The 22,538-nt window shown below is 55.9% G+C and overlaps 1 protein-coding gene across 2 annotated transcripts in view; it reads right to left on the reverse strand.

Moving 5' to 3' along the window:
* Positions 1-1,417: 1,417 nt before the first annotated feature.
* Positions 1,418-22,538, reverse strand: part of SREBF2 (sterol regulatory element binding transcription factor 2) — a 60,561-nt gene continuing 39,440 nt past the window's right edge. For both annotated transcript variants that reach the window (XM_033865935.2, XM_033865936.2), the window contains 9 exons: positions 21,556-21,725; positions 14,065-14,233; positions 12,466-12,583; positions 11,518-11,627; positions 10,225-10,357; positions 7,589-7,757; positions 5,300-5,485; positions 3,694-3,805; positions 1,418-3,222 (listed from right to left, as the gene is read on the reverse strand). In XM_033865935.2, coding sequence (XP_033721826.1) covers positions 3,002-3,222; positions 3,694-3,805; positions 5,300-5,485; positions 7,589-7,757; positions 10,225-10,357; positions 11,518-11,627; positions 12,466-12,583; positions 14,065-14,233; positions 21,556-21,725 — 1,388 coding nt within the window. In that variant the 3' untranslated portion in view covers positions 1,418-3,001. The remainder of the gene's footprint in view (positions 3,223-3,693; positions 3,806-5,299; positions 5,486-7,588; positions 7,758-10,224; positions 10,358-11,517; positions 11,628-12,465; positions 12,584-14,064; positions 14,234-21,555; positions 21,726-22,538) is intronic.

The raw sequence follows: 22,538 nt of genomic DNA on the forward strand, positions 1-22,538 counted from the left end.
AGAGGGGCCCTTGCTCCCAGGGTACAGGGAGTCTCAGGCCTTCCTCCTGCTGGCTGGGCTGCCCTGAGGCCCCCAAACCCACCAGCTCTTCACCCATAGGAGGGTCCACCTTGCTGTTTCTTCCGTCCGTTGAGGAAATCAAGGCCCAGAAGCCCGCGGGCAGAACAGAGCCCAAAGCCCATGTTCATGCCTGCAGTGAGGACGCCCATGGCTTACAGGGAAGGCAGCCCTCACACCCTCAACCCAGGATGGGGTTGTCCCCGGGACTCTCCTGCAGCCGTACAGATACGGCTGGGGGAGGGGGGTGGGTGCTGAGCCATGGATCCTGCAGAGACTCACGAAAGGACTGGGTTCCTGGGCACGTATCAGCCACCCATGGCCACCCACCCTGGTGACATAGGCCCTGGCTAGGCTATGCTGGGAGGTGGGCGTGACCTCTTGGTTCATTCTCAGTCCCAAGGGCCCTGGATCTACATCCCAGGGGGCCAGGCCTCCACTGAAAACGCTGCTGTAATAACTGTGGACAAAGACCAGCTACAGCTGCCAGCCCTGCCCCGGGCTGCTCTGGCCCGTGGGACGGTGTGGTCTGCTGTGACTGCCCTTCAGAGAACGGAGTGGCTTCGGGAGCTGAAGGGACTTGGCCCATTTCTCAGCCCAGCCAGGTCATGGACCATGCACTTCAGCCCCCAGGCGTATCCTGATGTGGCACTGCTGACCCCGCCTCCCCACAGGGCCCAGCACTCCCCCATCCCAGCCCTCCTTGGGGTCCGGCCCCTCACCAGCCTCACTAGGCCCTCACCATAAACTGGCACTTCACATGTGCTGTGTCGCTCAAACTGGCCAACAGCCTATGGGGACTTCGTCAAACGCAGGGACTGTCAGCCCCATTCTGCACACACGGAAGTGGAAGCTGAGGTGATGCATGCGCCCTCCCCCCACCCCACGCAAGGGGACCCAGCTGGCAAGTACAGGAGCTGGACTTGGATGTGACTTGCAGGCCACATCCTCAGAAGCTCACTGCTTCCCGGGAGACGGGGAAACCAAGGTGTGGCCCACCCAATAGGGGAGAGGTTCCTCTCTGAGGGGTGAACACAGAAGGGCTTAGCATCCCAAATCCCAAAAAACCCTGCTGTCCCCTAAACAGCCAGCTCTGTGTCCTGCATACAGTGACCTCTGACCCCAGCAACACCAATACCCCTTTTATCCCAGGTCTGTCCCAGCCCTGGAGTGTGAGCCAAGCAGCCAGCATTGGGAGGAAGGGGCCAAGTGCATGGGCAGGCAAGGAAGGTCCATCAGATTGAAGCCCCCTGGGGCCTCTCAGCAGAGAGGGAATGGCTATCCTCAGTTCTGACCCCACTGGAGGCCGAGCCATGCAGTCACCACAGCGGTCGTGCCACAGACCCTCACACGCCTCACGCTGGGTGGTACCAATCTGTGTTTATTCAATAACCTACATCCAGGACACAGTGAATGATTCCACATCAAGGAAGCCATAGGTGTATCCCCCTGTTCAGTGAAAAAACAACCCCCCCACCCCTAAACGAGAATGAGAAAAGGCACAGTATATACACATGACACAAAGGCTGGCTCACCCAGTGGGCCGGGGCCATAAATTACAGTTGGGGGGGGTGGGCAGGAGAGAAAAAGTGGGTGAGGTCCAAGCTGACTGTTCCAGCCTGCACTTGGCCAGAGGAGCCCCTCCCTGCTGTGTACCCCCATCTGTGCTGGGGTCCCGGCCCACTTTCTGCCCCAACCAGCCTGAGTGGGTGAGAAGCACAGGGAGGGAGGGAAGGAGGGCAGCCCCTCTCAGCCTCCCAGCAGGCCCCGGGGTACCAGGCAGCCCTCGGGTCCCAGGAGAAATGGCCTCCGGGTAGGCACCAAGCCAAGGGATCCAGAAAAGTAGGACCACTTTTCCCTCCAGGGCCCCCCCCGCAAGGAAGGGGGCTTCATTCCTAGTGCCCACCTTGGGCAACACTGTGCCCACCCTGAAAAGGGGCTTGTCACTGGGGAGGGGTTGGGGTCTGGTCCCTGCCACCCTGGCTTATTTTCAGGTCAAGAATTAGGGATAAAAACAGACTATGGAGGTAGGAGTTGGGGTGACAGGGAGCTGAGAACCCATGAAGGCCCCTGGTCCCCAGTCCTTAATGGGTGGCTTCATCTTTCCCAACCCCCTGGGACTAACCCAAGGTTGGGCTGACATCCCAGGGGGCGGGGGAGTGGGAAGGAACAGGACACTTAAATAAGATATCGTTTATTTTTTAAAAAATTAAAAAATTATGCCGACATTATTTCATCCATCCCCAGGTCTGCCCCCTACCCCCCACCCGCCTCCCAAGGGCTGGGCCCCCTCCTCCCGGGGCTCCTGTGTGGTAAAGAGAAAACAACGGACTGGCTTTGTTAGGCACAGGGGAGGGGACGCAGACCCAGGGAGAGAAAGAGAGATGCCACAGCAACTTAGCCCTGCATCACGGCAACCCCAAGCACACTGATATAAAAACATTCGTATAAAAAGGGGGGGCGTGCTGGCACAGTGCCAAGGGTGAAGCGCTCTGGTGCCCAGAGACCTAAGTCCCCCAGAGGGAAAAAGCCTGATAAACAACCAGGAAGCAGGAAAAGGTGGGGAGATGTTCACAGGAGAGAGTGTGGGAGGGCTGGAGGCGGGGCCGGGCAGCTTGGGAGCTCCCCCTGCCGCTTCCACGTCAGGGCGCCCCCAACTCCTGCCCCGCCCTGACTTTCCTCTCTCAGGCCCACTGGGGCCTGGACTGTGGGCATCTATCCACAGCAGCTTTAAGGGGCTCTGCCCAAGGGGCCCACTAGCCTGAGGTGGTCCAAAAGCCTTGGCAGGTGACAGCTCAGAAGCCACGGCTCATCCCACAGCTCCCAGAGGGAGGAGGGAGACTGGGAGGCAGAGGAGGAGGGAGAGGAACACAGACAGAGGGAGGAGGGAGAGAGAGACTGAGAGACAGAGGGAAGTGGTGGCCGAGGTGGGCAGAGCCGGGGGTCAGGAGGCGGCGATGGCAGTGCCGCCCCCCAGCTTGACAATCATCTGCTGGCAGTCGCTGCACGAGCGCCGGTCGCCCACCTTCTCCAGGGTGCGGGCGGCCTCGGCCAGCAGCACCGCCCGCTGGCCCGGCGAGGAGAGGAAGGAGAGGGGCAGGTGGCGGCAGGCCAGCAGGATGGCAGTGGCCCGCTCTCGCTGGCCGGGCCAGGCGTCCGCCTCTCCTGTGGGAACGATGAGACACGCACTCGCTGAGATGAGAGCCCGCCAGGACGCAGGCGCTGTTCCCAGGGCTCGGTGTGAGCTGGTTTATTTAATCCTCACACCCCTCAAGTGAGGGCGGTTCCAGTGCCCTGCCTAGTTCACAGAGATGAGCTGAACCCGAGGTGCCACAGGCTATTACTCCAAGGCGGGGCCGAGGTGTGGCCCATCAGCGCAGCCGTCCCCTCCTCACTCGGGGTTGGACCACGTGACAACGCGACCAAGGCTGTCCCAGCCCCACAGCACCTCATGGACCCTCCCCCGGCACCCACCAAATCAAGCCTCGGGTTTCCTCGGTTCTCGCGCTGCCTCTGAGAACCCTGCAGATGCCGAGGGCAGGGTAGGGCTGGGCTCCTCCCCCGTTTCCCCGCCCCTCCCCAGGCAGGGCCCGCCCAGGCTGCCCAGGCCGTGGCGCAGGGTGCCGGTGGGCTCACCATGCTTGGCGTTCTGAGCGGTGCGCCGTCGCAGGCTGTGCTCCAGCAGCTGGTGGGTACGGGTGGGGCTGGCCCCCGCCATCAGACGCACGGTGGCTTCATGCAGGAACACCTGGGAGGTGCAGGGGGACACAAGCCGGGGGTCCTTACCTGTCTGTGCCCCAGTAGGTCTCTCTCCCTGCAGCATCTCGTCTGCCACCCGAAGGCACCCCTTCTCTCCACAACACCCTGCCCTGCTCACCCCTTGAAAGCAACCTCTCTCGTCCTCACTCTGACCCCCGACACAAGCCAGGCAGGAAAGGGGAACACAGCACAGGCCACCTGGTGGGGCAGGAGCAAGGCTGCGAGCTGAGAAAGAGGCCAAGGGCTGCCTCCTCTACCGCTGACCCGGAGCGCCAACGCGCCCTCTGGGGTTGGAAAACAAGTAGCCTGGGGGGACCCGCACTTCGCTGGAGGCTGCCTCCAGCTGGAAAACAGGACAGAGGTGAGGCAGGGACAGGAGGGGGCAGGGGGACGGCTGCGCTAGCACCAAGGAGGTTCAGGGTCCTGTTGCCTCCTGTTTCTTCAGAAAGGAACAGAGTCCAGAGGTTTCCAGGTGAAAGTCTGCAGCTCTTCTGTAAATACAAGTCACTGGGGATGGGGGGCCAGGCCTAGGTCTCTAATTTCTTAACATCTCAAGGTTCTTTTACACCTTAACATCTCAGTGTGTGAGGAGCGCTGCCCTGGAAGGCACCGGGGGAGGCGGTGAAGGGCTTCCGCAGCAGTCTTTTCTGAGGAAGCCTTTGATGGGGGCCACAGTGCCTGGGGCACACTTCCTCTTCTCCACGGTGAGGGGGGTGGCTGTCACATGACTGTACTCCATCTGCCGTGTCTGTCCTGGCTCGCTGCACACGGGCCACAGCGTAACCCTGCGAGGGCCCCATAGCACCCTAGGGTGGGGGCAGCCTCACCCTGAGCCCTTCTTTTTCGCACCCTTCCCTCCCCACACTTCTGGCCTTCTCGCTTGAATTTCTGGAAAATAATTCAGGCAGCGAGAACATGCTGAGTATATTACCCTAATTAGCAATAAAAATAAACCAAACAACGAAATGATTTGCGTCCAGCAAGCCCAGTTACACATCTGCCCCCAGAGCTCATCTCAGACCGTGTTGCCATCGCCAAGGGGATGTTACGTGGGGCGTCGGGCAGCAGAACCAAAGCCCCCAGGGGCTCAGAAAAAGAATGAAAGGCATGTCTAGGGGCATTCTGCTGCTCTGACACCAATTATGAACCCAGAGTAGAGAGCTTCCTCGTGGCCTTCCCGCCCCTCTCCGCTCAGGCTGGGAGCCCCTTCTTGCTCCCACTGCCCCCAGAGCCCCCCATTCCCGAGTTTAACTGGTGAGGCGCAATCTGTGTTGTCCTCTGTCTGCGGCCGTGTGGCCTGCTCACCACCATGCTCCAGGGCTGGGCACACAGCAAGTACTCCACCAACATGAGCCAAACAAAGGGATACATGGCACCCAGCCCAGTGCCTGATAGCTCAGCTGACCTCAGGAGACCGACTCCACGACCCCAGGCCAGTGCTGTGCTGGGTTCTGCCCTCTCCCACCAGCAGGCCGGGCCTCACCTTGCGGTAGGCCGGGCGGAAGCTATGTGCCAGCCTGCGCAGGCTGCCCAGGTCCCGCTGGAAGCCAGCCAGCTCAGCGCCCGACGCGTGGTAGGTCTCACCCAGGGCCTGGCTGGCTCCTGCTTGTTTCTGCCAGAGTGCTGTCCGCAGCGACAGGAGCAGGTCACAGGTCAGCAGCTGGACCACCTGCAGGGTGGGCCACGAGGGAGAAGACAGGTGACTGGCCGATTCCTGGGGCAAGGATCCCAGCGCCCACCAGGCCCTCCCCAGCCTGACACCCGCCAGCTCCGGGACGAAGGGTGAAGCCCCAGACAGGGGAACCTGGAAAACACCCCACAGGGAGCAAGAGAACACCTGGAGAGTGAACTTAAGCTCATGGCATCTAGTCCTTTCCATGGCCCCAGGTGGTAGATCTGTTCTCCCATCTTGCGGGTGAGGAAGCTAAGGCTCAGAGAGAGGCTGCAGGCTCATGTAGGGGGCACAGTGGCGAGGACATGGGCCTGATAGGAAGTCGCAGGTCCCTCCCACCTCACAGGAGCCCTCTCATGGCTGGCCGGGAGGCTGAGATACTCAAAAGGTGCCTTGGCCCCATCCTTCCAGTGGAATCCAAAAGCCTGAAGTGGCAGCACAGCCTGGAGATGGAGGACCAGGGAGAAGAGGCTCGCTTCAACAGAGGGCAACCAAGGCCCGGCCCAAGTGGCCTCTGGGGTCAGGGAGACAGGAGCCCAACAAGGCAGAGCCGCAGAGCAGCTGAATGCTTGGGTTTGGATCCACTGACCCAGATCTACCCTGACATATGACCAAACCTCTCTGAGCCTCAGTTTCCTCACCCACAAAACGGGCACCTCAGGGCTGCAGTGAGCATTACATGAGAGAATGCGTGGAGGCACCATGCCCGGCCTCAGAAGCACTGGCCTTAGCCCACACTGGCGCCATTAAGCACAGATGCCGCCAGGCGCCAAGGCCAGGCCACCTGCCTTGCTCCAGAGGGCCCTCGGCACCAGGGAGCAGCGCTTCTCGAGATGGGTCACATGCGGCCCTCAGGCTCTGATGGACTCCCCCAGGCCATTCCTCATCTTGTGCAGCCTGGCTTTCCCCTTCTCCAGGGTGCTGGACCTGGGGAGCTCACCGTGCTGCCCCAGACCTGGACCCTGCCTTGAACCTGCACGTTGGCTGACCCTCGGCCACAGTGTTTTTTGGCTGCTGACAGCTTGGTGGGGGGACACGGATGAGGTCTCTCTCCTCAAACAAAGGTGGCACTTCTAAGAGGTGGGGTAGCAGCCTGGGGCTGAATTCTGTCCCCGAGGAAGGCCAGCTTCTGTGGAGTTCCCTTCTTCTAGGCCCATTCTCCCACGCAGGAACCCCAATCCCAAGGGTGCCCGCAGCCTCTCTCTCCTTCCCCAGACTAAGCTGAGACAGTCTAGTTCTCACGAAGACGAACAGTACTGGACACCAGCGAGGAATCGCACAAAGCGAGCCGTGGCTCCCCTCGAGCCTCTGGTCTTGGGCCCTGTCGGCACACTGCCTGTCCTGTAGGGCTGCCTGCTGTCCTGGGTTCACCCCAGGGTCCGGGCCACTGATGACCTCTAGCCAGAAGTGCCAGACCAAACCCTAGTGAGGGGCTCAGAGCCGGACCCTCCAGGACACACCTCCTGTCTCCCTTTCTGGAGTGAGACCACGCTCCTCCCTGCGAACAGATGATGCTTCACCTTCAGCTGCGTGCACGCCTCCCCTCCCCTCTCCCGGATGGCCCTGCCTTGTGACCCAACAGCGAGAGCAGAGCCCTCTGACAAGGCCTGGCTGGAAGTCTCTCGAGGGCTGGGCAGGCCTCTGTGATGCACTGTGGAAACATTGCATGGGTACCGCCAGAACATGCAATGCAACTACAATGCACCACAGCTGCCCGCTCGAGGGTGTGCAGCCAGCCACGGGGGTGCCCAGGACGCTCAGCTGGCTCAGGATGTGCATGTGAGGGGGCGGGGGCCCGTGGGGGCCTGGGGAGTCGGGCAAGCTGCCTGGAGCAAATGCAGAGCCCTGGCCAGCTGAGGTTCGCCTGGGGCTGACCAAGCTGAGGGCCCGCAGGACCCAGGACTCAGGTGGGAACATGCTTGTCCAAGTACTGAAAGGAAAGCCACCTGGACCCACAGCCTACGATCTAGGGAAGGGGGCTGCTTGCCTGGTCTGTCTTTTGCACAGCCCCATGGGCTGGGTGAGCTCAAGGCGGGTCAGAGTGCTCTTACCCAGCAGAGCTGAGCACCTCCCCGAGGGGCCAGAGAAGCCCTCACTCACATGGCTGAGGGCTGGGTCGCAGGCAGCCCCACTGACGTTGAGGCTGCTCCACAGGTGGCCACTGGCCCTCTCGCAGTGGCAGAAGGAACTCTGCTGCCCGTCCGCCTTCCCGGAGAGTGAGGCGTGCATAGCTCTGCAGGTGTGGAAGACGGCCTTCACCAGGGGGCTCCTGGGCGGTGAGAGAGGCAAGAGGCAGGATGTCAGTGCACGTCGCCTGTGGAGAATGAAGGGGGAGCCCAAGCCGGAGACGACTGCCCCCTCGCTGCTGTGACACGTGGGTCTGTCTGTTAAACCAAATGCTGCCATCATAATGGTTTCAGATCCCCAGCTCCAGATCGGAAATGCCAGCCCTGAGTGAGGGAGGCTTCCCACCCCTAAGCACCTTCCTCATTCAAGGAAGGGTGACGGCGTTCATTTCCTAGTGAAGGAGTCGGATGATAAATGCATTAGATGCTGACTGCGTAATGCCAGGTGGTGCACGTGCCATGAAGGAAAGTCACGCAGAGGAAGGGGGTGGCATTTTATAAAGGATAGTCAAGGACGTCCTCTCTGGAAAGGTGACACTCGCGCAGAAGGAACCTGAGGGAACTCCTGAAGGAACCGGGGAAGCAGGAGTGTGGATTTCTAGGAAGGAGGGTTCCAGGCAGAGAAGCAGCATATGCAAAGGCCCTGAGTGTCTGACACATGTGAGAATATCCAGGAACGAGCATGGCTGGAGGAGGAAGTGAGGGGAGCAGAGGGAGAGCAAGCTCTAAACAAGGCCCTTCTCAGCCTGGCCGCGGCCCTGCCTCCCATCTGCCTCTGACCCTGCTCCAGGCTCCAGGCAACCGAAGCTCATCTCCTCTCCCTTCCTCACTCCTTGCCTCTGCTGACATGGGTGCCTCTGCCGGGAATACCCTTTCTCACCATTTCCCACTTGTCTCCTGAGACTTGTTCCACCTGCCCGGCCCTCTGGTCCGCCTTCTCCTGTCCTGCCCCCCACAAGCCTCCTCTGGCTGGCCCCCGGGTCAGGCCCCCTGGCTCCCCCAATTATGCGCCTCCTTCCCTCACCAGGCGCTGTGCGAACTCCCGGAGGCTGACTGGCCTCTGGCCCGGAACCCCTCCCAGCGATGCGCCGGCTGCTTCACGGGAGCCAAGACTGGCCTGGCACAGGCAAAGGCTCCCACAGGAGAAGGCACCGAGCAGGACGGCCACTGTCTATTCGCTTACGGCTATAACTTGCTGTCCTGTTCACTGCCGCCTCCCAGAGCCTAGAACGCAGCCGACACCGAGTACGCCCTCAGCTAAGTATTCGCAGAAGAAATGACGGAATCATGGAAGAGGTACAGGAGACCCCAGAACGCGGCTCGTGGCCAACAGGAAGGGATCAGAGACGCAGGCTCAACCACCAGGGCTGCCACTAAGAAGCCGCCTAAGATGGTCATTCAAACAATCTGTGCCTCAGCTTCCTCATCTGTAAAGTAGCCACAATACCACTCGCTGCTACCTGTGGTGACGTACAGTACTGGTCCCATTATCTGCACCTGTTCTCTAACGGCCATTGCCCCAGAAGCCAGGTGTTCAACTCTTTGGAGAAACTTAGCCTCGTTTCATAGAGCAGGTCAGGGAGACAGTGGGGAGGCTGGGATTGGGGGAGGGGTCCCACAGCATCATTATCCCTAAAGAGCAAAGGGGCCCCGGAGTGACTGAGTTCGGGGGAAGGAACGCCCGCTGGGGGTCTCAGCTGCACACTGGGGCTCTGTTCTCAGAAGTGAGGTGACTTCAGATGATTTGCCCGCTGAGCCTCAGTTTCCTCAGGTGCGTTGGCTGGGAGAAAACACACACAGGGTGGGCGCTCACTGGTCAGGGTGCTTAAAAATGGGTTACTTCAATGAAACTGGAGTGTCAGACCGACTTTAGGGAAACTGCCTCAACCTGCTTTTCTCAGCTCCCTCCCGCTCTCCTGGTTAAGCATCTGCTCAGCCTTGGCTCTGAGGAAAGACCCAGTGAGGCCTTTCTGTCTTGGAGCATTTTACCATTTCTCTCGAATGGCAGAGGATGTCAGGGACACTGAGATCCAGTCAGAAGCAGCCAGGACACCGGCGGGCTGCTCGTCACTACGGGCCAAACGCCCCCGAGAAGCAGGCGTAAGTCCCCCAAGAGGACAGTCAAAGCTCTCCGGTGATGCCTTGTGCTAAAGGCCTGTTTAGTGATAGCGCCGGTGGCGGGGGGGAGGGCGGCGGAGAGGAAACTGGATGCAGTGCTGGCACCTGAGAGAAGGATCCTCGGGCCTGCACAAGCCGGTGCTGGCTGTAAGCCATCAGCACCCTGCCCGGCTCCACCAGGAGCTTCTGAACATGCTGGGGGCTGCCGGCTCTCCCTGCCCGTCAGCCTGTGCAAGGAGGCCCGGAAGCAGCGCGGACCGCTGCTGGGGTGACACACACGGACAGACGTGCTCGCCACGTTTGGTCTCTCCATGGTGCCCTCACCCCCTCACTTCATCTCTCCATCTGTCATGTAGTCCCCAGGCTGCCTGACCCTTCACCCAGATGGCCACCCAGACCTGCTCCCTCCCACTAACCCAGTGAGCCTGGCACAGCTGGCGCTGGGGACTCCCCTGGAGAGAAGCAAGCAAGTGGTCAAGGGGGGCTACGCACTCTGTCACTTCCAGGGCCTTGGGAACACGCTCCACTTCGGTAAAGTGAGCGCGCACAGCTGCGTCGTCTCCCTGGAGCCAGCTGATGGCCATGGTGATCGCGGACGTCCACCACCGACAGACAACGTCTGGACCTAGAGGTGAACAGAACCAAACGCTGCTCCAGCGCCCACAGAAACCAGAGCCTGCTGGCTGCACCTGGTTCCCATCGTTCGTGCCACCTCTCCCTCCTGGCGATGGGCTGGGGCCTGTGGGCTGCCCTCTCACACGATTCTGGTGGGAGCGCCAACCAGCACCATCTCAGAACACATTTGGCAATCTGTACTGACAGCCTTAACAACGTTCACTCCTATTAACCTAGTAATCCCATTTTTTGGGCAATCCATCACAAAGCAATTGGCCTAGAGAAAAAAGGCTCCACGAAGATGTTCACTGTGGTGTTATTTTTAAGTAAAAAGCTGGAAACAACCTAAACTTCCAACAGTTGTGAAAAGTGGTGTTTCCAAAGTATTTGTAGTAACAGGCTCAGGTTAGAATCTTTTTAGTGTTTTCCTCTCTGAGGCTAAGTTTTCTCAGTGAACCTGTACGATGAAAGGCCTAAGAACATGTTCTTTTCTAAACTCTGAAATAAAGACAGGCCACGAGGTCAGTGGTCACGATGGGGCGGCTGCTTCTCTGGGATCCTTCTCTCTCTAGGGAGAGCGGCCAGAAGGGAGCTCCGTGTCGCTGTCCCCCAGCAGCCTCAGAAGCGCAAGAGGTGACAGCTCGTGTGCCATCACCCAGATGGCAGTTTAGAAACAGAAGCAAAGAATGTCCTGGTGACAACTCAGTCGGTGGTTGTGCTGTGCCACCCAAGGCAACGGGTACTGTAGCAATATAGGTGCCCAGATGAAAGGCCTCTTTGGCAGAGTGTCAGACCCAAGAGCAGCCCCGGGGACCACTGTGTATTGAAAGGTGAGCCCCTCCCCAGCTCCCGGTGCCGGGACCACTTGCTGCCCGTTCTGAGCGTTTGGGAGAATTCCTGACCTGCCCCACCCATCCAGGGCCCAGGGAGGGCACTGACTCACTCATCGTCACACTTCTAGGAGAATCATGATCTCCTGGCCCCAAAACGCTGTCCAGCACGGCGGAACTGTGCATGAGGGCTACATGGGGGCTGCAGATACACACCTCAGATCCAGAGAAGATTCTCGAGTGCAGACTCATAACTAACCCTGGACCCTGGGACACAAGGGCTGTGAAGGGCTGAATCAAGCAACCTGAGGCCTGCGGAGCTGCCCCACAAGATGCTTACCAAGGGCTGACTTGAGCACGCAGCTGCTGGAGAAGGGGGCGGTCACAATCCCCACAGAGTCCACAAAAGAATTAAGTAACTTCAGGTACTCCAGAGCACTGGAGAATTCACTAGGAAGAAAAGAAAGGGTCCCACACACATCAGAATGTACACAAGGACCACGCTCATGGCCTGGCTGGTCAGCCCCCAGCTCTGAGACCCACCACACCAGGCGCCCCGAGCTCTGCCTCTCACACCACTCACACTCTCCCCAGGCTGCCCTGACACCGGTTCTGACACTCTCCCCTCTGCCGGGAGAGCCAGCTTTCTCTTGCATCCCTCGCCCTTCAAGACCTAATTCAACTGTCGTCTCTGCCCAGAAGTTTTCTGACCTCCCAGGTAGGACCGCCCTCCCCTCTCCGCTCAGGTGCACTCCAGTCAGGACCTGGGCCGTGAACCAGAGTGACCTTGGCCCGTCTGCCTCTCAGGTCTGACTCTGTGAAGGAAAGACTGCACTCAATAACTCTGTAAGAATAAGACACTGTCTGACACACTCAGTACAGGTCGGGGTCCCACAAGGTGTCTGGGCCAGAGCGCCTGCCTTCTGCCGAGCTCCCCACATTCCACTCCACACCCTCCACAGGCCACCCTTCCCCTGGCAAAGAGCAAAGCAAAAGAATCAAATCCCTGACTGCTCCGAGAACTGACTCCACTTGGTGAAGGGATGGGTAAAAAGGAGAAAAAGGCGGAAAGTGATACCCTTGGTCTGGCAGTACAAGGCAAAGAGGCCAGGTCAGAGCCCGCAGAGGGCCCTCGCGGGGCTGCCAGGTTCAAGAAGTAAACATGAAGGAATCACTGGATCTCCCTCTTGACCCTACACTAGGGCTTGTTTCCTTCTAGGCCTCACAGCCACCTCTGCGCTTCCCGGGCAGACGGCCCGAGGCAGGGGGCCCCTCCTGGGGTCAGTACCTGCTCTCCTCTTCCTGGTCTGCAGCTTTCTTCTTGGCCTGAGGTTTCACCAAGGACTCCACAGCTCGCTCCAGCAGGTTCCTGCAGAAGGCCTGGTGCACCTGGGCGATGGGGTCGGCTGAGGAAGAGGAGGCAGGCCGGGAGAAGGGTAAGTGGGTCTCACTTATGGGCTCATTTTGCCTTACAGAGAAAATAGAGGGTGGGGAGAGGAACCCAAGGAGCAGCTGTCCCCTCCGAATCGGGGCAAACGTCCTCAACAGACCCCAGCACTGCTTGTTGAACAGTCAGAAGGTGGGGATGGGGGTGGGGAGGGGTGGGTCCTGGACTGGCTCCGGGGGCGTGTGAGGAGTGCTGTGCCTCCTGGCGCAACGGCCAGCGCTTCCGTTCAAGGTTGGGAGCTGTGTGGCGGCCACAAGCCTCGTCAGGAGACAGGAGATGGGAAGGTGGACAGTACACCTGTGCACGTCTCAGGGACGGCCTCTTCTCCTGCGGCCCAGGAGGACAGCCAGCAGAGGGGCACGTGGCGCCGGCTGCTGCCTGGCGGGATTAGGGAAACGCCGCTCCCGCTTACCAGAGCCTTTGCGTGAGGCCTGTGGCCAGCAATCGTCTGGCTGAGCCTATTAAACAAGAAGCCTTGCAATGCTTGTGACAGCTGACTGTCACCGACAGGCCCCCCCAGCTGGCAGGGCGTCACCAGCCTTCCCCTCACTCACACGCCACAGCCGTGTGGGTTTCAATTTGACAAGAGCGGGGAGGCAGGACACTTATGAACACATTCTGGGCGAGAAGGCCTAGAGCCAGAGCCACCAGAGGTGAGAGAGCCAGGGGCAGTCCACGGCGCAGACAAAGCAGCCTGGCGACGCAGCTGAGATTTACGATGGCTTTTGCTTTCATCCTTACTTTCTGGTGTTGTACATCACTCTTCCTTTGAGCAATAAAGTTATTAAAAAGAAACGACGGTGGAACCTCCCTTCCCCACAAAATGTTTGACACACACCCCTGTACCTGCAGGACATGTCTGACTCGCCCCAGACTCCCAGTTCAGAGAGAGGAAAAGCACAGAAAGCAGAAAGCCACGGCTGCTCAAGTCTGAGCCACCCCGAACAGCCTCTCCTGCTCCGAGGCCGGGTGCGGGGACTCCAATCACTGTCAGACACCGGGGACAGCAAGCCAGCATCGCCTCCCAACGCCTGGAGCCCTGTCCCTGCCACCACTCTGAGCACTTGATGACCGTCTGTCGCCTGTTGTTCCCTAACTGCTCCGTCTATGTCTGTCTGCTTTCCAGGGGGAGCGGGAGATTGGGGCCAGCAAACAGCAACTCCACACATCCTCTGAGTCTCCAAAGCGCCCAGAACAAGGGCAAGATTCCAGCTGGTGCTCAATCACCATTAGTAACGTGTGGCGGTGTGACTGATGTCAGGACCACGGGCTCTGCATGTCAGAGAGAGGCGAGCTGCAAACCCAGCTTAGCTGCTGACCAGGCTCATGACCTCCCTGAGTTTAAGGAAAACATGGCTGAGGCATCCTGTGTCCCCACGTGTCTGGAGTGTAGCCACCCTGTGGTACCGGTGGCTCTCATAGCTGCACAGGTGCTCTCACCTGGGTTCCTCTGGGCACAGTACAGACTCTCCTTGGCAGCCGACTTCACGGACCAGCTCCGCTCCATGAAAAACTTCTGACCCAGGGGGTGGCAGAGCCAGCGCAGCGAGTCGGGAACAGCGCTGCGCTCCGGGCCACACAGGCTCTGGGCGCGACTGAGGAAGTAGCTCTGTGGAAGGACAAGGACCACGGTGACAGCAGGGTGGCAGAACGCTGGCTGCGCCACCATGGTGGAGGCAGACTGGGGAAGGGAGGTCAGCAGGAGGGCTGGGGCACTCACATACCTGGAAGGAAATGCCCTCACTGAAACCAGGGCCATGGCCCTGGTGGAGTCTTCCGGGCTCTATGACCGCATACCACCCCCAGCTGGATGGGGGTGGGGCCTCAAGGCACCCACGGGGGCCCGGCTGCACCCTGTCCTGCTGGGTCTGCCTAACCCGACTCGAATCTTGTTCTGGGCTGTGCTGGCATTCAACTGCAGAGCTGAGGAGGGCTCTCCCAGGCCCCTCGCGGCACTTTAGCCCTCAGCCCCGTCAATGGCGCTGCACCCTAGCCAGGTGGCCCACTGGGTCCTGGGACTTTTTCTCATCTGTCATTTTACTTACATATCTTTCAGAGTATTTTTAGGCAAAACCGTATTCTGCTTTGACTAATTTTCATCTCTTTTACCTCTGAGTGTGAAGCGTTTAGAACAGGCGCCCAGCAAGTGGTCAGTGACTGTTATTTACCATCACTGTCACTCTAGAAAGCACTGGAGTGAAAGGGCAGCCCTGAGACTCGTCCAGCCCCCTAAAGAGAACCCCCTGCCATCCCTGGATGAGTCCTTGACGTGAACACCCTCTTTGCTGGACAATTCAAAGAGCCAGTGCCCCAGTTTCCCAGGCCCCTCTTCTGCCCACAGGATAACATCACTCCAGGGCCCCAGGAATAAGAATTGTAGGGACGATGCTGTCTAACCATGTTTTCAGAAATTGTGTCATTTTTTGAGTAAGGATATCTTTATTCTAAAACCCATGTTTTCCAACCCATAAAAACCACTCGATACAGGCCAATCTGAATGAGAAGCTCAGCAGAGAAGGATGGAGGGAGAGAGAAGCGTGAGATGCAGGGAGCCCAGAGGAGGGGCTGCTGGGCCGGGCAGTGGACCTCAACCTTTACACTGCAGCCCTCACCTCCACAACGAAGGTAGCCACCTCCTTGTCTGGTTCAGTCTGATGGTTCTGACCTTTACTGGGCTCTGAGCAGCCATCAGCTACTGTGATGGCCTCAGAAGACTTGAAGGCCAGGGTCAGAAATAGCCCTGCCAAAGTACCACTCAAGAAACATGGACCAAGGAGACTGGCTTTCTTGGGGAACCTGGTGACGGCTGCCTAAATCCAGAAGAAAAGGACCCGGCCAAACTGTTCTCTAATGTTATCATGGCACTCACAGGACCAGGCGGGGCATGTCACTTCAATCTCTAATCACAGGGCCGGCAGCGCTAATGGCCTTTCCTCCTCTTTGCTGATCACCATACTTTAAAAAGGGGACTGGAGAGCAAATGTAGAGAATTCTATGACCTTCTCCTGACCCTCAACAAAGCCCTCCCTGGATGTGAGCTTGTAACTGCAACGGTCAGAGAACAGCAGCTGAGGAGCCTGAAGGGGACAGAGGTTGGGGGTGGTTTGGTGGTAATTCCAGGCCCTTTGAAGACTGCGAACCTTCTAACAGTTGCCCCCAGCTCTCTCCTGAGAGCACATACCTGACAAGCAAGGGAGCTTGATGGCTGCTCCAGGGGAAATCTAGGACCACTGATCCCTAAGAAGGGCCCAAGCGTCACCAACAGAAGCAGAAACAAAGCCTGGTTAGGTGATATTGCAAGAGGAACCCAGAGAAGCGATTTAGAAAATCATTAAGTTAAAATACCTTTTTAAGCTTAATTCTTAGAAAAGAAAAACTTTAGTTATAACACATCTCAGCAGGAGGGGGAGCTCCAGTTTAGTGGTTTGAATTAATAAGAAATATAAATCCTGGGATAGTCATCCACGGCATGGCTTCTAGAAGGGAAACTGAGAAAATAACTTCTGTTGCTCTTTTTTTTTTTTTTTTAACAAATACATTTATTTATTTATGGCTGCGTTGGGTCTTCGTTGCTGTGTGTGGGCTTCCTCTCTAGTTGCGGCGAGCAGCGGCTACTCTTCGTTGTGGTGCGCGGGCTTCTCAATGCGGTCACCTCTCTTGTTGCAGAGCACGGGCTCTAGGTGCACAGGCTTCAGTAGTTGTGGTGCGCGGGCTCAGTAGTTGTGGCTCACGGGCTCTAGAGAGCAGGCTCAGTAGTTGTGGCGCACAGGCTCAGTAGTTGTGGCACACGGGCTTAGTTGCTCCACGGCATGTGGAATCTTCCCGGACTAGGGCTCGAACCCATGTCCCCTGCATTGGCAGGCGGATTCTTAACCACTGTGCCGCTGGGGAAGCCCACTTCTGTTGCTCTTTTAATTTTCCTGGTATTACCACCCCATGATCATTTCCTAAATTTTACAGACACCAGAATTCACTCAAGCTGGGGCTGAGGAGCAACCTCACCACCATAACTCATCTGCTAATTGCTGAATTGAGAGGCTGTGGCAGGAGACTCAGAACTGTTCGGATCCTGAGGGCCACCCTGTACCCCTGGGCCAGTTCCAACTCCAGGTTATGTCCTCCCACTCCAGTCCGACTCGGCGGTTCTCAAACTGTGTGCCAAGGCACCCCAAAACACTGCAGCAAATTCCACAGGGGTGCCACTGGATATATCACACTTTGGGGGGAAACACAGCGATGCTCAACATGAATCGGACACCATGTAAACTGCTAGATGGAGGCAGTTCGGTCTCAATGTGAGACTGCATGACCGTCCTCTGGGTGGTGTCATCTTTGGGAAGCTGAGTTTTTGGAGGCTGTTTTAATAAAAAGCAAGTGCAGCGTGAAAGCTGGTGTGGGACAGGAAGTGAAGGTGGTGGTGTCCAGCCTGATTTCAAAGTCTGAGAAGGCACATGCAGCAGGCACACGCATCCCATTAGTAAGTATCTATGGTTATTAAGAATAGAACTCAAACATTATATCTTCCTTCAGTTTTGTGTATTATTTTTCCAAGTGGCTACTAAGTTGTTAAGACAAGTATCTATTAAGATGTTTGCACCTAATTAACAAACAGAACTGTTAGGTATTTCCTTTAGCCCAAGGAAACCATGAAAAAAATTACTGAGGCACAAAGGGTGCCGCGAACCAAGAAAGCTTGGCAACCTCTGGTCTACACCATTTTCACGGAGGCCAGCCCTCTGCGTGACCCCCAATGCCTGACTCATTTGCTGGCTAAATACATTCCACCAAATTCAAAGCTTCTTCCTATTTAAGAAAGTACTATCTGGGTCTCTCATTCCCCTTCCAAGAGAAGCAAACAGATGAGAGGAGCAGCTACTTTCCTAGAGACTGGTTCCTCTCCTCTTCCCACCTTACTGAAAATGCACACTTGGCGATACCACTGATTTTCCAAATATTGATACTCTTTGACCCAGCATCACCATCTCTAGACTTAACCTGAAGAGGTATTGTACAAGCGGGTGAGGGTACTTCCTGCAGTACTGTTTCTAACTGCAAATGCTGGAAACAACCCAAACATCTAGCAGCGGCACACTGGCTCCATCAAGGACAGTATTTACACATGCTGGAGCAGCAAGTGGAATAGGCGGCAACAAAGAAAGAGGCCCAAGACTTATAATCTGGTTGAAAAAAGCAAGTGGCAAAACAGGGTTTCTGATATGATCACATTAAATAAATTATAATGCATATATGTTCTGACGTGCAGGAAGAAAACTGAGGAAATGCACATTAAACTGCTCACTGCTTGTTAGGCATACCCAATATTTTTGGGGTGGGGGGACACTCATTAGGGAACCATTTTCCTGATCCTCAGCTGTTACACACATGCCTTCCTCAAATGGGCTGAGTAGCCCATTAAAGAACACCTGTGTCTTAGCAACAAAGACAATCAAAACCCCAGTGGGATTTCTGGGATGACGGGATGATCCTAAAATTTATAAGGCAAGGTAAAGAGCAAACACTAGTCACTAAAGCCGGAGGACTGACACTTCCAGATATCAAGACGTATTCGAGGGGTTGGCCATTAGGGGTGTGCGGTGTTGGTGCAATGGAACTGACTAGAGCGTCCAGAAGGAGACTCATCACACGTGGACATTTAATTTAAGCAAAAGGTGCCACTTGGTGCGGTGCAGAAAGGGCAGTCATTTTAACAACAGATTCTGGGGTTGGGAGATAATACATATGAAAAAAAGTCGATCTTGCACCCCTACCTCCAGCTCATACAAAAATCCGTTCTAAGTGGATTATAGACCTATGTGGGAACATTTGAAAATAAAGAGACTAGCAGATACCATAGGAGAGTATCTTCATGACTTTGGGGTAGGATAAAGATATATTAAACAGGACATAAAATGTCTAATTGCTAAGGAAAAGACGAATAATCTGGATTTCATGAACATTAAGAACTTATGCTCAGACTTCCCTGGTGGTACAGTGGTTAAGAATCTGCCTGCCAATGCAGGGGACAGGCGTGCGAGCCCTGGTCCGGGAAGATCCCACATGCCGCGGAGCAACTAAGACCGTGTGCCACAACTACTGAGCCTGCGCGCTAGAGCCTGCGAGCCACAGCTACTGAGCCCTCGTGCCACAACTACTGAAGCCCACGCACCTAGAGCCCATGCTCCGCAACAAGAGAAGCCACCACAATGAGAAGCCCGTGCACCGCAACGAAGACAGTAGACCCTGCTCACCGCAACTAGAGAAAGCCCACACACAGCAACAAAGACCCAACACAGCCAAAAAAAAAAAAATAACTTGTGCTCATCAATCAACACCACTGAGAGAGAGAACAGGCAAGTCACAGAGGGAAACGATATATGCAAAGCACATATCCAACAAAGGATCATAGCCAGAAAAAAGAACTCCTCAAACCAACAAAAAGAAAGACGTCACAAATAAAAAACAGGTAAAAGACTTGAACAGGGTTTTCACAAAACAGGCTATCCAAATGGCCAACAACCTATCCCAATGGCCAATGATCAAATGGCCAACAAACTATCCCAATGGCCAATGATAAGGTGCTCAACATCCTTCATCACCTGGGAATTGCAAATGAAAACTATGAGATACCACCAGCAGGGCTAAAAAAACAACACTGTCACGTGGTTGGTGAGGGTGCAGAACTGGAACTCTTTCCACTGTTGGTGAGGTGAAAATTGGTACATCCACTTTGGAAAACTGTCAGGCAGTGTCTACTGAAGCTGAACATATGCATAACCTCTGACCTAGCAGCGCCAGCCCAGAAACGCAGTCACATGTTCACTGAAAGATGAACAGGGATGTTCACAGCAGCACTATTCACAATAACCAAAAACAGGAAACAACCCAGAAGTCCATTTGTAAGCGTCTAGTCATACAACGGACTACTATAACGTAATGAGAATGGGCAATCTGTAAGTACACGCAACGTAAATGAACCTTACACGTGACACTGAGCGAAGACAGCCAGACATATACAGGACATATGTGTGACTCTCCTTTCATGGGGATGGTGGTCACCTGGCTGGAGGGCTTGAGGGGAGGGGCAGTTTGCTGACTGCAAGGGGCCCAAGGTAGGCTTCTGGGATCTTGGTCGTGTTCTGCTTCTTGATCTGTCTGCTGGTTATAAGAGTGTGTTCATTTTGTGAAGTCACTGACCTGTGTATTTATTTATTTACTTATTTATTAATATTATTTTTAAATATTTTCTTATTTATTTGTTATTTGGCTGTGCCAAATAAGTACTTAGTTGCGGCACACAGGACCTTCATTGCGGCACGCGGGATCTTTAGTTGCGGCACGCAGGATCTTTAGTTGCAGCATGTGGGATCTTTTTTAGTTGCGGCATGTGGGATTTAGTTCCCTGTCCAGGAATCAAACCCGGGCCCCCCTACATTGGGAGCGCGGAGTCCTAGCCACTGGACCACCAGGGAAGTCCCTGACCTGTGTATTTATAATTTGCGTACTTTTCTACATGTATATTGTACTTCAATAAAAGGTTTACAGGAACAACAAACAACAGGTGGGTTAAATTACGGTGACAGAAATCAGAATGATGGTTACCTCTGAGGAGGGCAGCATGAGTGAAGGCCTGAGGAGGCTTTGGGGGTGATGGGAACGTACCACTTCTTGATCTGGGTGGTTGCTTACATGCGTAAGTTCACTTTGTAAAAAGAGCTGTTAAGTTAAAATGTGCATATTTTTCTGTATGTATGCTGTATTTCCGTAAAATTAATGCCTTCAAAGTACTTCTGGGGGGCAGAGAAGTTACAAATGTAACGACATTGGCCCAGAGCACTAGGACTGCTCTCAGCCTAGATTCACTTTGCCCAGAAAGCCCACCTTGACTTCCTCTAAGATGGGGTCGGGAGCCCAGTGTGCTCTCTGGGCAGCCAGATTAGCCCCACCCTCACACTCATCTACTGCCCTGAAGGCCTGGTCCTGGTCTGGTTTCCCTGACAGACTATGTGCTCCCCCAGGCAGGGCGAATGTCCTGCTTGCCACTGCACGTCCTCCCTGGGAAGTGCCTGGCCTAGAGCAGGGACTCAGTCACGTTTGCTGAATGAACGTCTTATTTGGGTCTTGGAAACGGGGTTGAGACACAGAAAGTACACTGGGCTCTCCTATGCCCTTCGCCACCCAGATTACGGTGACACACTTCAAGAAACGTATCAGCGTCACCACAGGGCACGGTCCTGCTCATTCTCAGCTCATCAGCGTTATTAATGAGATATGGAAACGGATAGGGGGGATGTGATCATTCTTTTCTGAAACAGCTGATGTGTTCGTCAGCCTACCCAAAGTAGACATTGAATGAAACGTGCCTGTGTCTGCTGCAGTAAGAGGAAGCCTGAGGTCAGCAGAGGCTGGGAACTAGCTGGTAACAAGGACTGTGAATTATCCAGTTGTGAATTCCCGAGGCTGGCCCTGTGTCAGGCTCACTGGAGGCGCCTGAAACCCCAGTTCCCACCCCAGAATCTGACCTGAGCTCCTCACAAGACATACATTGTTTTCCATTTCTGGATCCACAGTGCCGTGATCAACACAAGGTACCAAATAGAATACTTCTGAGTGAACAAAAGAACCAGGAGACACAACCAGAAGATTCCAAGCAGAAGAGTCATATGTTAACCCCTGAATACAGGTCGCTCTTATCACTGAATCAATCTTCTCACCTCAGGGCACTAAAATGCCTTGTTATGCTTCTAAGGGAGGAATTTGGTCTGTTGTGTTCACTGCCCTAAGTATTTGTGGAATGACCCACTGAATGAATGTCTACCCCTCTAGGTGGTCGGCCCCCCAAGGGCGGGGGCCCACACCTATGTTCACATCTTGGCTCCTGGCTGGGAAGGGCACTCAGCGAAGGTCCACAGGAGGGAACTGAAGCACACTTACCGCCAGGAAGCCCAGCTTGCCTCCACACTGCGTCTTGAGCCCCATGGCGGCCGTGAGATGGATCTCAACCAGCGTGCTCGGGGGGATTTTCTCCTCTGCACATTCAGCCAGGTTCACAGCGCACAAAGCCATGTGTACATCTGAACAGGCGGATCCCACAGGAAGCTTGCCTATGGCGGCAGAAACGGACAACGACTGTTGACAGATTCCCTCGACTCAAGCTTTTTCCTGCTTTCTCAAGCATAATCGGAGCACCAGCAGAACCAGAGGAGAAAGTCTGTGAGCTCGGTGATCACACAGTCCTGGATGGGGTGCCAGGCTCTGTGACTTCGTAGCAGTGTGCTCCTTTCTGCCTCACAGGTTGTTGGGGACAAGAGAAAACACAGGTCACAGGTCTGGCCCGCGGCCCCAGCCCTGTGTAATGGGGAGTGGCTGTGACCGCAGGCCGGTGAACAGGACTCAGAGGCGCGAACTCCAACGCTTTCCAAAACGGCGTCAACAGCATGGCCACGTCCTGCTAACACAATCCTGCGTCTCCAAATGTTGCGAGAAAGGTTATAAAAATTAAAGACAAAAACCCAAGAACAAACTGACCTGACTTTATTTTCATTCAACAAGACCCCACAGTATATAAGCGCACACCCTCCTGAGGTGGGGGGACGTGACACACAACTGAGCCGTGACAGCGGACACATCATGGGGCGGAGGTGGAAGGCCAGGAGAGGCTTACTAACCCTCCCGTGAGGGCTGTACAGCTCATCTGCGGTGGCCCTGAACTCGGGGACCAGAGTGCCCTTGCTCAGGCCCTGGGGCCCGTCGAGGCTCTGAGGCTTTCACGCTGCTGCCTGCTTCAGTCCTCACCACAGTGCAGGGAGGTGCCCAAGGCAAGCAGGCGCCTCACTTTGCTGAGCCTCAGGGGTGGCCCAGCCAGGCCTCCCAATCCCACCCAGCCTCTCTGGTCTTTTATCAGCCCCCAGACTTCA

The sequence above is a fragment of the Tursiops truncatus genome, chromosome 11, assembly GCF_011762595.2.
Source record: "Tursiops truncatus isolate mTurTru1 chromosome 11, mTurTru1.mat.Y, whole genome shotgun sequence".
Lineage (NCBI taxonomy): Eukaryota > Metazoa > Chordata > Mammalia > Artiodactyla > Delphinidae > Tursiops > Tursiops truncatus.